General features: G+C 35.1%; 2 protein-coding genes and 1 long non-coding RNA gene across 5 annotated transcripts in view; all 3 read left to right on the top strand.

Moving 5' to 3' along the window:
• The window catches only part of LOC109059937 (TSC22 domain family protein 4-like), a 13,867-nt gene extending 8,978 nt beyond the window's left edge, over window positions 1-4,889 (top strand). The window contains exons 1-3 of one of the 2 annotated variants that reach the window (XM_042713916.1): window positions 680-1,799; window positions 3,847-3,898; window positions 4,339-4,889. In XM_042713916.1, the coding sequence (XP_042569850.1) occupies window positions 1,126-1,799; window positions 3,847-3,898; window positions 4,339-4,479 (867 nt within the window). In that variant the 5' untranslated portion in view covers window positions 680-1,125 and the 3' untranslated portion in view covers window positions 4,480-4,889. Of the gene's footprint in view, window positions 1-679; window positions 1,800-3,846; window positions 3,899-4,338 lie in introns of those variants that run through there. The other variant, XM_019077105.2, reaches the window with a different exon arrangement.
• A 3,215-nt stretch (window positions 4,890-8,104) lies between these two features.
• Window positions 8,105-11,452, top strand: LOC122135184. The gene is made up of 3 exons (XR_006153391.1): window positions 8,105-8,422; window positions 8,801-8,994; window positions 10,565-11,452. It is a non-coding gene; the product is annotated as an uncharacterized LOC122135184 (long non-coding RNA).
• Window positions 11,453-11,643: 191 nt separating this feature from the next.
• On the top strand, window positions 11,644-16,714 carry LOC109059938 (growth hormone secretagogue receptor type 1-like). Of its 2 annotated transcripts, XR_002012665.2 has the most exons (4): window positions 11,644-13,092; window positions 14,479-14,935; window positions 15,845-16,232; window positions 16,329-16,714. XR_002012665.2 is itself a non-coding variant. In XM_019077106.2 (3 exons), the coding sequence occupies exons 1-3, from the start codon at window positions 12,793-12,795 to the stop codon at window positions 16,141-16,143; spliced, it is 1,056 nt and encodes a 351-aa protein (XP_018932651.1). In that variant the 5' UTR covers window positions 11,644-12,792; the 3' UTR covers window positions 16,144-16,714. The 2 variants fall into 2 exon arrangements, 1 of the variants encoding a protein (XP_018932651.1); XM_019077106.2 differs by having other exon boundaries at window positions 15,845-16,714.
• The last annotated feature ends 286 nt before the right edge of the window (window positions 16,715-17,000 follow it).

Here is a 17,000-nt window from a genome sequence, read left to right as displayed (position 1 = left end):
TTTCAGTTTAACTTTTTATGTATTTTCCAGTTAGCAATTAAATTTATTTCAGTTATTTGCCAAGGCAACATTTCTATTTTTTTTTACTTAAATTTAAAGTTCTTCATCTAAAATAATTTCAGCTTTTGTTAATTTTAGTTAATGATAATAAACCTGAGTGCATCGCTGTTTTGAACTCTGTTTTAGCTTTATTTAATGCATGAATTATGAAATTTAAGCACTATTTTTTAAATATTAATATTTAGATTTAATTTATTTTTAATCAGTTTTTATTTATTTCCAGTTAATAATTTTAGTGTTTAAACTCATTTTAGTTAGTTGCCAAGAAAACATTTCTAAGTTAAAAAATAAGTGCATAACTGTATTTTTTTGTTTGTTTGTTTGTTTTTATTTATTTTAGTTTAGCTTTATTACTTGTATGTTTTTGCATCACTAATTACATTTTTATTTAATTATTTTAAGGTTTATATGCAGTAATTAATTTTAGCTTGGACTTTGACAATTTATTTCAGTTATTTGCCAAGGCAACATTTCTAATTTTCATCTGTTTTGGAGTTTTTCCATCTAATATTTATATTTAATATAATTTCAGCTTTATTTCAATTAACAAAAAATGTTTAAATAGTTTTAGCTTTAATTTTAGTTAATAATAACCATATGATTTTAACTAATATTGTTTTATTATTTGAATGTAGCATGCAGTTTAATGCCCCACCCTGATTAAGATTTTGTTTTGTTTTGTTTTTTGCCAGATAAATGTTTTTTAATAGTTGTATAGTCTAAAAGATACTGCTCACTTAAATAGTTTTAGTGTAGGTAGTCACTGTTTGTTAGTAGCTTGTAGTGTAGTTAAGCAACTTTTTTGAATTGCTTTCAATGATGAGGATCCAGCATCTGAAAATGACTGTTCACTCTGCTCCACAGTAAAGCTCGCTCTTGTTCTGATGTGCAGCGCTATGACTGTTTCAAGGCGGTGAATGAGTCAGATCCTGCCCGAATGTTTCTGAAAGGAGTCAGAGGAAACAATTACATGATGTCTCTTCCTGGCGGCGCGTGAAGTCGACCGCGTGCACGATTGAGCTACCTTTCCACGTGTGGTTTTTTTTGACCTGCTGATTATCCACCATGTTTGTCAACGTACGCAAGATGGTGTCCATTTTTGAAAGCAAAAAACAGCCTCGTCCGTTGTCACTCCCTCCATGTGAACAAACACAAAGAGAGAATGAGAACACAGCACAGACTGGAGCTTCACCTGCCTCTGAGCCACACCCCTCCTCGCTGAGCCCCGCCCCTTCATCTGTGATTCACAGGCCACGCCTCCATGCAGGAGAACGAGTGAGAGACACCGGTGGAGTTCGAAGGGTTCGTGATTCCTGGCCAACGGGGAAGCTCGATTACTATCCGAGGGCTGGCCGCTTGGCGGTTTCCATGGAAACCAAAGAGCCAATCAGCAGCAAGCGCTTGCCACATACAATGTCCAAAAACACACTTTCTAGCCTCAGAACGCCATCGATCCCGAAACGAGACGGAATGTGTTCATCCAAACCCACCTTCAGCCCAAAGACGCTCTCCTGCACAGAAACACATAGAGCTCCACCTGCTGGTCAGACTCAAACACAGCGCTCAGGAAATAATCTCAGATCGTCCTCCAAGTCTAGCTCGTGTTGTGTTAGCGATCAGACATGTCAGAATCCTGTGAATTCCTCTGTGAAAGTGGAAATGGGTGGGGCTTATACTCACAAACAGAGGCCCCGCCCATCTGACTCCACCCTCCTTTCCCTTCTGCTGTTCTTCCACAGGTAACTGGGTCAGTCTGGGTCTGCAGTATGTTCAGTCTGTGTGTAATTGTGTTGGTTGAGGTTTTCATTCATTCTTTCTTTGGGTGGTTTATGATGCGGTTGTGGACGCTGAGAGCGTCTCATGAGGGTTTCTGTTATGAGAACCATGTGCTGCCCAGCACATTCAGAACAATAGCATCAGTGTTGCACACATACAGCGGGTCGTCATGAAGACCTGTGTGTGCTGTACTGCTGTTTAAGACAAGTAGCACGGTTACTAGAGCTAAGCAGAGTAAAGAAAGCACTGCAGCATTTGTGCTCCAGACAACAAATCATGTGTGTTGTTGAGTGTGCTGTTACTGTACTTAAGTGATCAGATGCACCATTTTTACTTGCTAGACGAGAAAACAATCAAAGAAATACCACAGATGCACACTGAAGGAGGAACCCAAGAAACTGCCTGATAACTGCCTAGAAGCAGCCTAACAACCCAATAATCCACGGTCTATAAAGACTAGAAAAAGTTTAGAGACAGAATAAAAACTACCTAGTATCAGCTTAGAAGCTCCCTAGATACAGCATAGCAACTTACTAGAAATAGCAGAGAAACTGCTTAGAAAGCACCTAAAAACCTTCGGCGCTGATATACAGCACCATTGCGCTACAGGCGTCCCGAGTTCGAATCCCGACTTGAGGACCGTTCCCGATCCCGCTCCCCTGTCTCTCTCCCACTTCACTTTCTGTCATCTCTGATCTATCGTGTCATAATAAAGGCTAAAATACCAAAAAATGGCTTTAAAAAAGAAACAGCATAGCAGCTAGTCTAGAAACTACCTAGAAACAGCATAGCAACGACTTTGAAAAACCCTATAAACTACCATTAAATGGCCTAGAAAGAGCCTATTAACTGGCTAGAAAGTATATAGAAAAAGTAAATAAACTGCTTAGAAACAACCTGTAAAAAGCCTGGTAACTGCCCTAAAACTACCTAGTAACAGCTTAAGGTCAGAGTATATTTTGGGGTCTGTGTACAGTGCGAGTGACACAGATTTTGTCACCAGAAGAGTATGTGCACTATCCGATTTTTGTAACTGTGTACTTTATACGCGCAGGTCACGCATGCGCATTGACTTGGTTCTGCACTAATCAGTTGTTCCACAAGGTGGCAGCACTGGCCCACGCCGTTGTTTCACAGAAGAAAATGAAACTAAGAGACAGAACATTTGGAGAGCCGCAAATTTAGTTTAAAAGAGTACAAAGATATTTTTATTGGCAATGACTTATGGAGAAAAATACAGCAGACGCTGGACAAAGATGAAGCTTTTGAATATACTCTGAATGGCTGTGTGTTCGACTGTATGCGTACGTGTAAAAAAAACTAAAGTTTATTTTGGGCTTTAGAAAATACCTAGAAACAGCATAGTAATAGGCCCGTCGCGATAATTAAATAACGTCTAATCACGATTATTTGATCTAACCAACCGCGATTATTGTGCTCTTCATCGTGCTTTTCAACCAAGATGATATATTCCCATTATAACACTTGATGTGTAGATAAAGGTCTGGGGATTTGCATAAAATGACATCTTGCTGGAGTTCATTACTTCCTCATTTCTCTTCTCTGTGTTTGTACCGTGTGCTGCGACTCCATGTTGCTTCAAGTGGACCATTCTGCACCCTAGATGTGCATAAGAGCTATGCGCCGCTCTGTTTGAAGCGTTTCACATTATCAAAGTTTTGCACACAGAAGTATTATTAAAAGCCTTTCTTTTTCTCATGATTTCTATATTTACCATACTGGTAAAAAAAAAAATGTATAGCCTGAATGCACTGTAAGTCGCTTTGGATAAAAGCGTCTGCTAAAATGCATAAATGTAAATATGTTCTAGAAACACCACCTTTAAACAGCCTAGAAACCACCGAGAAGCAGTCCTTACATCTTGGTGGTAATGATTGTGGTTGAAAAGTTTCAGTTGATTGAGTAAATTGTCGGTTTGTGTGGAAAACCCTGTGCATTTGATGATGAAGATGATTAATAAAAGATAATTTCTGTTCATTTCTATTACAGCGGAACTAACAGCAGCATGATCGCCATCGACAACAAGATAGAGCAAGCCATGGTGAGATCGCGCACAATCATAATAATATTCATAGAAATACAGATATCGTCTTTGTCTAGCCAAACTTTATTGTGTGTGTTGTAAAATATTTTCTATATATTTTAAGTTTGAAGGCTTTTTTATGTGACTGTTGTAATGTGTTGCGTATGGAAGCCACTAAATAAAAAATAAAACAAGGTAATTGCAACTTTTTATCTCAGAGTTCATATGTTGCAATTTTGAGAAAAAAAAAGAAAGTCAGAACAGCGAGATAAAAAGTCACAAATACCTTGTTTTATTTTTTATTCAGTGGTGGAAACGGGCTTCCATAGTTGCGTGTGAGTGTATTCAGAATACAATGTGCAGTTTAAGCAGTAGATCATGGCGCTCGCGACACCAGGGTCACAGGTTCGATTCCAAGTGAATGCATGTGCTGATGAGATGTTATTATGTGTCTGCAGGACCTGGTGAAGTCGCACCTGATGCTGGCGGTTCGAGAGGAGGTGGAGGTGCTGAGAGAGCAGATCAAAGAGCTGTCGGAGAGAAACGCTCAGCTAGAGAGAGAAAACTACATCCTGCGAGCCCTCAGGGACAGAGACTGAGCCAATCACATGACACTCGCACCAGTGCATCATGGGAGATGTAGTTCAGTGTGAAAAGGGACGGAACGGTTGAACGCGTGTGTGTGCAATATTGACCAATTAGTGCCTTAAACCACAGTAACGACTGATAGCGCTGCTCACATGCTCTAATTAAGAGATCATTCTTTTATGATGATTTTTATGACGCTCTAAACAGTGCCTATTTATTACTGTCAGTGTGTGTTTGTGTGTGTTAGTTTGAAAGCACTGCTCACAACTAAGTTAATAAGTCTCCTTATGTTGGCATGGTTAAAACCAGCACTGGTTGAGATTTAGTTGAGTTAACTCACCCTCCCTCTCTCTTAGATGAATAATGATTGATCTGTAATGCATTACACATCAATGACTGCTCTAATAAATAACTCTCACTACGCCGGCTGTGTGCTGAATTCACTGCAGGAATAATACTAATATACAAACATCCTCAAAATATAAATAAGACTCGTTCTCTGAGAATATGTTTGAATTAAGTTGAGGTTTAACTAGTTTTGACTGGAAACTACAGAAGCTATTTCCGCTAAATAATAAAAAAGGTCATCTTGACTTTTTATCTCACAAGTTAGACTTTTTTCTTGAGTTTTTACTGCACAACTGCGAGTTTATATAATGTTTATTTTAAAAAAAGTCAGAATTATGAGATGTTACCATTCTGAGATGAAAAGAATTGCAAGATAAAAAGACGCAATTATCTTTATTTTTTTAATTCTGTGGGGAAAAAAAACAAATAAAACAGAATTGGCTGATATAAAGAATTCTGAGAATTTTGCTGAAAAAAAAATCACAATTAAATGTTTCATTTTTTATTCTGTGGTGGAAAAAAAAATTAGCAGATAGAATTCAAGAAATTCGGAATTTAGAGAAAAATGTCAGATTTGCGTGATTTAAACTTGGAATTCTGAAAAAACTTCAGAAATCAGGTTTTATAACTTAGAATTCTGAGAATTTTGCATAAAAAATCATTTGTGAAATAAAAAGTCGCAATTACCTTTTTTATTCTGTGGTGGGAAAAAAATAGCAGAAAATAAAACAGAATTGGCAGATATAAAGAATTTGAGAAACTCAGAAATCTTAAAAAAAAAAAGTCTTACATGATTGCATGATATAAACTTGGAATAGCGAAAAAACTACAAATTCTGACTTTATAACTCAGAATTCTGAGAATTTTGTGGAAAAAAATTGTGAAATAAAAGTCACAATTATCTTTTTCATTCTGTGGTGGAAAAAAATTGTTTAAAAAAACTAATTGGCTGATATAAAAAATTTGATAAACTCTGATTAAAAACAAAAAGTCAGAATTGCGTGATTTAAACTTGGAATTGCGAAAAAACCTAATAATTCAGGTTTTCCTAATAATTCAGGTTTTCCTAAGAATTCAGGTTTATGAATTCTGCAGGAAAAAAGACAGTTGTGAAATAAAAAGTCCTTTTTTATTTAAAAATTATTTTTTATTTTTTATTCTGTGGCGGAAGAATAAAAAAAAAAGATTTTCAAAAAGTAAACAGAATTCTGATGAAAAAATGTCAGAATTGCGAGAAAAGGAGTCAAAGCAGCTTTACAGTGTTAAAAATTCAATATCCTAATTTTATCTTTTTTATCTTTATATCTTGCAATCCTGAGTTTAAAGAAAAAAGTCAGAATTGTGAGAAAAAAAAACTAAATTATGTTTTTATTCTGTGTTGGGAACGGGCTTTTCGCATTATAGACAAATGCCTGTTTCTTTCACTATTACTGTATTATGTGGTTAAACATTTACTACATGAATACATATAAATATCAACTCTCATTCTTATTGCTCGCTCACAAACCTTATGTGTCTTCATCCTTTTCTCCACAGTTTGTTTTATCTGCTTTGTGTGTGAATATTTAAATAAATATGTTCATATCATCGTGCTAAGTTATATGTATAAGCTACGCATATTTATCTTTAAAGGGTTAATTCACCCAAAAATGAAAATAAGTCCATAAATTACTATAAAGATGTATATGATGTTCTTCTTTCAGATGAATCCAATCGGAGTTATATTAAAAATGGTCTTTGATCTTTTAAGCTGTTTCATGGCGCTCCGCGGGTGTTGCAGTGCTTCAGTCCAAAAGAAGTTAAATAAAAAGCGCCCATCCATAATAAAAAGTGTCTCACATGGCTCCGGGTGATGAACAAAGGCCTCCTGTAGTGAATAGATGTGTTTTTGTAAGAAAAATAACCATATTTAAAACGTAATAATCACTTTGATGTAGCTTGCCCTCACTGTTGTAAATGGAAGCAGTTCCGGGGGAATGACGTATGAGGTCAGCTTTGAGCATGCGCCGCTCAGAAGTGACGCACGCAGAAACGCAAGGGAGAGATCAAAAGAACTGATCAAGAATTAGAAGTACAACACAAGGATTTGTAAAGAAGAATTTCGGAGGATTTCGATATAAGCCAAGAAGAGACTGGTTTTCCTTTGCTAAAGTAAGGAAACTTTGCTTTCTTTGCTCCTGTTTGTAAACAGGAGGCCTTTGTTCGTGTTTGTTTGAGGTATTTTCTGAAACACCTCACTATGGTAAATAAAAAAGGAATTGGTGTAATTGTGTGTTTTTTAATGTGTTTTAAAGTATTCTCATAACATCATCAAACACACAACCATTCAAAAATAAATAAACAAAAATATTTTTAATGTTTTTTAAAGAAGTCTCTTCTGCTCACCAAGCCTGTATTTATTTGATCAGAAATACAGCAAAAGCAGTAAAATTGTGAAATATTTTTACTATTTAAAACAGCTGTTTTCTGTGTGAATATCTGTTAAAGTGTAATTTATTTCTGTGATGTGCAGCTGTATTTTCAGCATCATTACTCCAGTCTTCAGTGTCACATGATCTTCAGAAATCATACTAATATGCTGATTTGCCGCTCAAGAAACTATTATATATTATTATTAATATATTTTCAGGATACTTTGATGAATAGAAAGTTCAGAAGAACAGCATTTATCTGAAATAGAAATCTTTTATAACATTATACACTCAAAAGCTTGGAGTCATTATAGTTTTTTTTGGGGGGGGGGGGTTATAGAAATTAATTTCTTTATTTAGCAAGGATGCTTTAAATTGGTCAAAAGTGATGATAAAAACGTATAATGTTATAAAAGATTTCTATTTCAAATAAATGCTGTTCTTCTGAACTTTCTATTCATCAAAGAATTAAAAAAAAAAATTATTCTCAGCTGTTTTCAACATAATAATATTAATAATGTTTCTTGAGCAGCAAATCATCATATTAGAATGATTTCTGAAGATCATGTGACACTGAAGACTGGAGTAATGATGCTGAAAATACAGCTGCACATCACAGAAATAAATTACAGTTTAACAGAGATTCACACAGAAAACAGTTATTTTAAATTGTAAAAATATTTCACAAAATTACTGCTTTTACTGTATTTCTGATCAAATAAATGCAGGCTTGATGAGCAGAAGAGACTTCTTTTAAAAACATTAAAAATCTTACTGTTCACAAACACTGGTAAAGTGTGTGTGTAGTTTAAACTGAACTGCGTGCTTATGTATATGTGTATATATATATATATATATTTATATATGTATATATATATATATATATTTATATCGTGTTAATTGTGTTATTGATTATGTATCACTGTGTGTCAGATTGATTGAATTGGATTGATGATGTCAGCAGAACCTCACGTCCGTGCAGCTCCTGAACCTCTGCGGGTCGATCCGGTTCGGACCACAGAACTGGTCTGCCCTGATCTGGACCTGTCCATCACTCTCACCCCTGAACGACCAGCAGGCCGACGCCATCGACAGGCTCAGCCCTTAAAATATCATTCATGAAGGAGTAAACGTCCTAATCTGTCTGCAGACGTGTGCGTCGTCACGAAAGTTTATCATGTCCCAGATAGCACAGGTACGTCTGCAGGAGGTCTGTTAAAGATCTCCTCATCTGGAAAACATCTGCTGTGTACAAACATCTGCCAGACGTCTTTAAGATGACAGTTTTACATTCATTCTATATGGTCACCACTGAAGTATAGTGGCATGCGAAAGTTTGGGAACCCCTTGAAGAATCTGTGAAGATGTGAATGAATTTTAACAAAATAACAGAGATCATACAAAACACATGTTATTTTTTATTTAGTACTGTCCTGAGAAAGATATTTTACATCAGAGATGTGAGGTGTGTCAGTAAAATGAGATCATTTATGAAAATCACATTTAATCTGGAGATGATTCATTTCTGCATGTTCTGTCATGAATCAGCAACACGCGTGTGTTTGTTATTCAGGTCATGGGTTAGATAATAACCGCTAGCGTGTGACGGACAGCTGACGGAAGGGGCGGGGCTAAACAGCACCCTGACGCTGGGGGCGGAGCTTCAGGAAGTGGAGAATCAGGTGTTTGATCTTGAGAAAGCCGTGAGAGCGAAATTACAGAGTTCATGCTTCACAAAGCACCGCATCAGCAGCAAAGCAGCAGAGGGTGAGACCAGCTATTAATCATTCATAATTAATAATTAATAATGAATAAGTCATTTTGTGCTCTCTTTTTCTATCACATTTTGTGCTTGTATCACAGGTATATATATATATACAGTACAGACCAAAAGTTTGGAAACATTACTATTTTGAATGTTTTTGAAAGAAGTTTCTTCTGCTCATCAAGCCTGCATTTATTTGATCAAAAATACAGAAAAAAAACAGTAATATTGTGATATATTATTACAATTTAAAATAATTGTTTTTAAATTTTATTATACTTTAAATTATCATTTATTTCTGTGATGCAAAGCTGAATTTTTAGGATCATTATCACATGATCCTTTAGAAATCATTCTAATATGATGATTCATTATCAAAGTTGGAAACAGTTCTGCTGCTTAATATTTTTTTCAGAACATGTGATACTTTTTTAGGATACTTTGATGAATAAAAAGAAAAAAAAAAGAAAAAAAAGAAGCTATGTTTTTAAAATATAAATATTTTGTAATAACAATATACACTACTGGTCAGTAATTTGGGGTCAGTCATTTTTTTTTCTTTCTTTTTTTTTTTTAAATAAAATCAATACTTTTATTCAGCCAGGATGTGTTAAATTGATAAAAAAGTGATAGTAAAGAAAATATATTATTAGAATATATATTATTAGAATTTTATTTTTATTTTGAATAAATGCAGTTCTTTTTAACCTTTTATTCATCAAATATATTAGACAGCAGAACTGTTTCCAACACTCATAATAAATCAGAATATTAGAATGATTTCTAAATGATCATGTGATAGACTGGATGTTACATGTGACACTGAAGGCTGGAGTAATGATGCTGAAAATTCAGCTTTGCATCACAGGAATAATTTTTTTTTTTTTAAGTATATTCAAATAGAAAACTATTATTTTAAGATCAATTTTTGATTTTTCAGATTTTGTATTTTTGATCAAATAAATGCAGGCTTGATGAGCAGAAGAAACTTCTTTCAAAAACATTAAAAATAGTAATGTTTCCAAACTTTTGGTCTGTACTGTATATATATATATGAAGTAGCAAAAAGTAAATAAATCAGTATATTATTCTGATTTCTGAAGATCATGTGACACTGAAGACTGGAGTAATGATGCTGAAAATACAGATGCACATCACAGAAATAAATTACACTTTAACAGATATTAAAATAGAACACTGTTATTTTAAATTGCAATAATATTTCACAATTTTACAGTTTTTTCTGTATTTTTTATCAAATAAATGCAGCCTTGATGAGCATTAGAAGCATCTTTGAAAAACATTAATTCTTACTGATCCCAAACTTTTGAACAACAGTATGTATATTATTTATTTACCTGTTTCTTTAAAATCTTTTAAGCTCGTTTAATCAACTGTTTATGGTTGGTATGTTAATATAGTTGTTGCTTCAAGTCAGCAGGCAATATACTGTGTATACTGCATAGTATTGAGTATAAGCTCAGTGTTAAGCAAGTGTAATGTAGTATACAGTACAGTAAGTAGCTCATGATGGAGCAGGTTTGATGTGTTCATTATGGTCTGTGTGTGTAGTTCCCGTCTCTGCCACTAGAGGCTCCTGATCTGCTGCACTTCTACAGTCCTGACAAGATGCTCAGAGAGACTCCGCTGTTGCCAGGCGACCGCATCTCTATGCCCCGCCCACGGCCTGTGCCTAGACCCGCCCACACAACCCTTCACCTACATCATCGGCACAAACTCTGGGAGTCATGAACTGTGTGTGTGTGTGCGTGTGTGTGTGTGTGTGTGTGTGTGTGTGTGTGTGTGTGTGTGTGTGTGTGTGTGTGTGTGTGTGTGGAAGAGAGAATGTCTGCTTTGATTGGGTGATGACTGTGTGTCATTCATATTGTAAGCTTTACTGTATATTATTGATGTATTGTTTTTAGCTAAACGTGAATTAATATAATAGCAATAAATATGTGGCACTGAGTGAATGTACAAACACACTCTTGCTGGAGGAAATCTTCTGCACAGTAGCTCAGCGTTCACCGGGGATACTCATTAAAACAATCAATCCACAAATGAATTAGCGTGATCAACAAGAGCACTGATTTCTCTGCTCGGATGTGTGTTAAACGTCTAAAAGTGTGAATCTCAGCAACAAATCTGGCGTAATTCACACTAAAATCAAAGGAAAAGAAATTATATTATACATGAAGAAATTTGAGGATCATTATAATTTTTTGCATTGTGACTATTTTCATAATCTCATTAGCAGCTCAAATTCAGTTCTGTAATTCTCTTTACTTGAAGCATGTTTTATACAATTATTTTTAAAGCATTAATTACACCTTTTAATAATGCAACTTATAATGCATTGTATGATCACATGAAAAATTATAATACTTATCTTTACTATTTTAGAAAGTATAATTAATTAAAACACGACAGACAACCGATTAGAGATGAAATAGCAAGGAATCTGATGCACAATTATTTATATAAAAAAAAAAAAAGGTATTATGGATATTTTTATAATGCATTATACATAAAGGCTTCAAGTAAAGTGTTAATTATTAATTATAAAAATTAAATTGAGTACTACAAATAGTAGTATAGTTCACATGCAAATTTACACTTTATTTTTTTTTTAATGAAAACAATGCAAAAAAAAAATAATCTAAATGTAATCAAGTAGGTTTCATTTCATGCTACATACTATTTATATTTTTAGTAACAATCCCATTAGTTAAGTTAGTTAATGCATAATGAGCAGTATATTTGTTACAGTATTTATTCATTTTTATTAATGTTAGTTTGTGTTAGCTCAGGTCCATTAAATAATAACAACAGATGCAACTTTTGATATTAATGTGTTATTAAATGTTGAAATTAACTAAGAACAATGCATGATTTAAAAAATATTTTTTCCTTAGGTAGTTCATATTAACTAATTATACAGTGCTACAAATACTAGTACAGTTTATACTTACTGTTCTTTACATGCAAACTGACACTAATTACACAATTGTTTATGGCATTACTGTAATAAAAGATTTTTATTAATTATATGGTGTGTAATAGTTCTCAAAATCTTACATTTTTAATATTTTGTTAAAGTGTTTCCACATCATACTTCATGCTATAAACTATAGTGATACAAAAATACTACTATAGTTCATACGCACTGTACTTGTATCTAAATGTACACAATTCAAATAATTTTTTGTGGCGTTAATGTAATTAAAATTAGATTTTTATTCATTAGGATGGGTTTAAATGTTCTCAATGGTCATGAACTATTTAATTATATTAATTTCATGCTACATATTGTTTTGGTAACAATCCCATCAGTTAATGCATTAACTAACAAGCAGCAGTATGTTTGTTACAGTATTGACTCATTTTGATTCATGTTCAGTTTTACAACTTTTCATTTCGATGTGTTAGTTAGTAAACGTTGCAGTTAGAATAAGACATGGTTTAAAAGCAGTTACATATTAACTAACGTAGTTTCTCATTTTCAGAGTGCTTGATATTTTTTGATTTTGAGGTGAGCTATGAGCAAGAACGGAGGGTTTGAGTCAGATTGACCATCATCACTGTGTGTCTGATGAAGAGATCGGCGTGTTCCTCCTGTGTTCCTCTGAGTGTGATTGAGTGGATTCGATCAGTTCCTGTGCTGCTGGAGGTGGCACTGATGTCCAGCGGTGGGCGGCACAGAACAGGAGCACATTCAATAACCGTCCTGCAGCTCTGTGCCGTGTAGACCGTGGTGAAGATGAAGGAGCCGTGGCGGCTCTGAGCTCTCCTCGAGAGACATGGACGTGCTGGAGGCTTCTGGATCTGGTTCTGGATCTGGATCGGGTTGGTGCGGGAGCTGTGGGAACCGATCGGACTGGGAGGAACCGGAGGACCAGACGCTCTTCACCGACACTGAGCTTGCGGTGTTAACCACGCTGTGTGTGCCGTTGCTGCTGCTCGGCCTGCTGGGAAACGCCCTGACCATTCTGGTGGTGTGGCGACGCCCACAAATGAGAAGCACCACCTACCTGTACCTGAGCAGCATGGCCATATCAGACATCCTCATTCTGCTGCTGATGCCTCTGGATCTCTATAAGGTAATCGAGGTTTTGACGTGCTGTTAAAAAAGCTTGCATGTCGCCAACTGTATCCTGTGACAGATCTGCATTGGTTGCCATAGCAACTTGTTGCTGGTCATTTGCATATCATTAAGTTCTGTTCACCTGTCATATTTCCAATGGTTGAATCGCTGCTAATCATCTTCAGGTTTCTGTGCGTGTTTATAGGCATGTTTTTTTTTTTCACAATTTTGAGATTGTATCTCACAAATTCAGAATTTTTCTTGCAACTCTGATGGAAAAAGTCAGAATTGCAACATTGACTCGCAATCATGTAAAGAAAGTCAGAATTGTGAGAAAAAAGTTGCAGCACATTTTTTTTTTTTTTTTTATTCTGTGGCGGATGCAAGATATAAACTTTAAAAAAAAAAAAAAAAAAAAGGCAATTTTTCCCGATTCTAATTTCTCATATAAAGTTGCAAACTTCATATAATATAAACTTGCAAATCTCAGAAAAAAAAAAGTCTTGCGATAAAAATATTCTTGCAATTGTGGCTTTTTTTCCTCAAAATTCTGGAATTCTATCTCACAATTCTGCTTGTTTCTACCACGGAATAATCAATAAAAAGGTAATTGTGACTTTTAACCTCATGCACAATTCTTACCTTTTTTTTTTGCAATTGCGAATTTGTGTCTGACAGTACAGACTTTTCTTCTCAGAAATGCAAATTTACCTCTCACAATTCTGACTTTGTTTCCTGCACGGGATAGAAAAAAACAAAAGGTAACAACTTTTTCTCAATTCTATATTTTCTCATATAAAGTCAAAGTCCAAAGACTAAAAACATAAAAATCCAAATCAAAAAGAAAAAGTCAGAATTGTATTTGAATTTTTCTCAAAATTATGAGATTATAACTCGCAATTCTGAAATAAAAAATTGTAATTGCGACTTTTTATGTTAAAATTCTTAGTTGCGAACTTATTTAAACTTAGTAGTTCAAATCAGTTGCGAATTTGTTTCTCACAATTCCATCTTTTCTCTCAAAAATGCTCATTTATATCTTGCAATTCTGACTTTATATCTAAATTCTGAGTTTACGTCTCGCAATTCTGACTTTGTTTCTGCCACGAAAAAATATAATTGTGACTTTTTATCTCATAATTTTTACTTTTCTCTTACGAGTTTATAACCCAAGATATAAGAAGTCGCAATTACCTTTTTTATTAATTTTTAATCGCCTGGCAGAAACAAGCTTCCAAAGAGTTCTCAAAGTGTCTGTAGCTACACGGAATGTGTCTCGCATGAAAATGAAAGCCGATGAGTTTCCGTCTTGTATTGTGTGTTGAACATTACTAGGCAAACAATCAAACATGGACCTGCTGTTTGTAGTTTCCCTTTAACTTGTGTATGTTTGCTCTTGTAGCTGTGGCGGTTTCGTCCGTGGTTGCTAGGCGACGCCGTGTGCAAGCTGTCGATGTTTGTGGGAGAATGTTGCACGTTCTCGTCCATCCTGCACATGACTGCGCTGGGGGCGGAGCGATACCTGGCTGTGTGCTTTCCCCTCCGCGCGCGCTTGCTGGTCACCAGGGGGCGTGTCCGAGCGCTGATCGCGGGGCTGTGGGGCGTGGCCATGCTCAGCGCGGGGCCGGTGTTTGCGCTGGTGGGCGTGGAGCAGTTTGAGGGCGGAGCCAGCGAGTGCCGATGCACGCAGTACGCACATACCTCCGGCCTTCTGAAAGCCATGCTGTGGCTCTCCAATCTGTACTTCATCTGTCCGCTCACCATCCTGTCGCTCCTGTACGGCCTGATCGCCCGCCGCCTGCACCTGCGCGCGCACACGCACCGAGACAAAACACACCGCCAGACCCTCCGCATGATGGGTGAGGATTAAGCATAATAATACAATTAGTTTTTGGTTTCTTAAAGGAGTATTTCGAATTTACTTACTCGTGTTGTTTTTTATCGAGATACCATTATAGTTTTTTTAATTATTATTTTAAATTTATTTTATTTTTGTATTTTTATTTTTACAGTTTTAGTAGCTTATTTGTGTGTGTTTTGTCATCTTTATTATTTTTGGTAAATATATCTATATATATTTTTGTTTGCACTTAAGTTTGTTATTTTAGTACATCAAGTTAAACTGAATTACAATTAGCTGATTTTTTAAAATTTAAATTACATTTTTTTACAATTTTTAATTTCTTTGATTTTGAGTAACACATTTTTTTGTCTTTTTTTTAGTTTTAGTTTTTGCTAAATGTCTTTATAGCGTTTTAAACTAAATGAAAATTAGTTGTTTAATTTTATTTCAGTTAACATTTTATATCAAGTAACAAAAACTTGTTTTTGTTAAATATGTCTATTATTTTATTTATTTATTTATTTTTAGTTATTTTGGTACATTAAGTTCAGCTAAAGTTAAGCTCTATATATAAATGTTTTTTTTTCCAAGTGACATTTTTTTTTAACAATTATTTTTATTAGCTACAGTATTGTTTTTATAAATTTTTGTGTAAATAGATTTCATTTTTCTCATTTTAGTTTTAGTTAAATTTGGGGTAAAATCAATGTAAACTAAATGAAAATGAGTTACCTTGGCAACTAGCTGAAATAAAATTAATTTTTATTTTTATCTCAGTAAATATTTATTTAAAATAGATTTTTTTGCCTTTGGTTTTAGTTAACTATGCATCAAACCAATATGATGTTGTGAAGTAAATGACAGAATGAGTAAATGAAGCCCCTGAAGTGCGTCTGAATGTTGTGTTGTGTTGTTTTCTCTGCAGTGGTCATTGTGCTGGTGTTCATCTTGTGCTGGCTGCCCTTCCACGTGAGCCGGACGCTGTTTTCGGTCTCAGACTCCAGTGATCAGCTGTATTACATCAGTCAGTATTTTAATCTGGTGTCTTTAGTGCTGTTTTACGTCAGCGCTGCTGTGAATCCTCTGCTGTATAACATCATGTCCGCTCGCTACCGCGCCAATGTCCTCGCCATGCTGCGGCTAACAGTGGGCTCCACGGACGAGCTGCGCCACAGGGCCCGCACCTCCCCGCTCACCGCCTCTCACTCCAGTACACACTTCTGACCGTGTGTGTGTGTGTGAGTGTGTGTGTGTGTGTGTGTGTGTGTGTGAGGCTTGAAACAAACTACAGGACTCTGGAGGAAACTACTGAGGTTTGTTATGGCCACAAGAATGCACTGTGATTGTGTAACTGTGGGATCTGGCCAAGCATGTTTATGTTCACTTTTTGCATTCATTTGTGTATTTAGAGTCAGCACCGTCCCTCGTGTGCGTGCACTGCAGATGAACAACAGCATATCTACAAATGGACAGCGTCACTGAGCTTTTTAGCAACACTATAGATAGACAGATATATATATAATGTGTCTCTGTGTGTGTTTTTATTGTATTTATTGTGTTGGATGGGGCTTATTTCATAGATATTGAATAAAAGGCTGTTCTTTGTGACACTGTGATGTTTTATGAAAGCAATAGTGCTTTGAGGGATGAAGATGCTGCTGCTTTTATGGATCTGCACATACATGTTAATGTCAGGTAAATGATTTCTACTTTATGATTTCTAATTTTAACTGCAGTTTATGTTCTCTGTATTTATTTAGAAGGTATTTTCATTTATTCCAATGTGGATATATCAACAGCATATTATAACATTAATATTCATTCAAATAAGTGTTTGTGTTTTTATTTTTTATTCTAAATTTGCAAAAAAAAAAAAAAAATGTATTCTAGAGTTAATGTAACTTCAGTGTGGTTAAAAAATGGTAAGAAATATTGTTTTCTTTCATTCTTTTTCTTTTTTTGACAGTAATGAAATGTTTCAGATATAAATAAACTTAAATTGAACCAGAAACCAGACAGAAATATAACCAAATAGAATAGAAATAATAAAAATAAACTGAAGTGAATATTTTGTTTCTGGT

Source organism: Cyprinus carpio, chromosome A23 (assembly GCF_018340385.1).
Source record: "Cyprinus carpio isolate SPL01 chromosome A23, ASM1834038v1, whole genome shotgun sequence".
Lineage (NCBI taxonomy): Eukaryota > Metazoa > Chordata > Actinopteri > Cypriniformes > Cyprinidae > Cyprinus > Cyprinus carpio.
The sequence above is the reverse complement of the archived record's forward strand: the minus strand, read 5'-3'. Positions and strand labels throughout refer to the sequence as shown.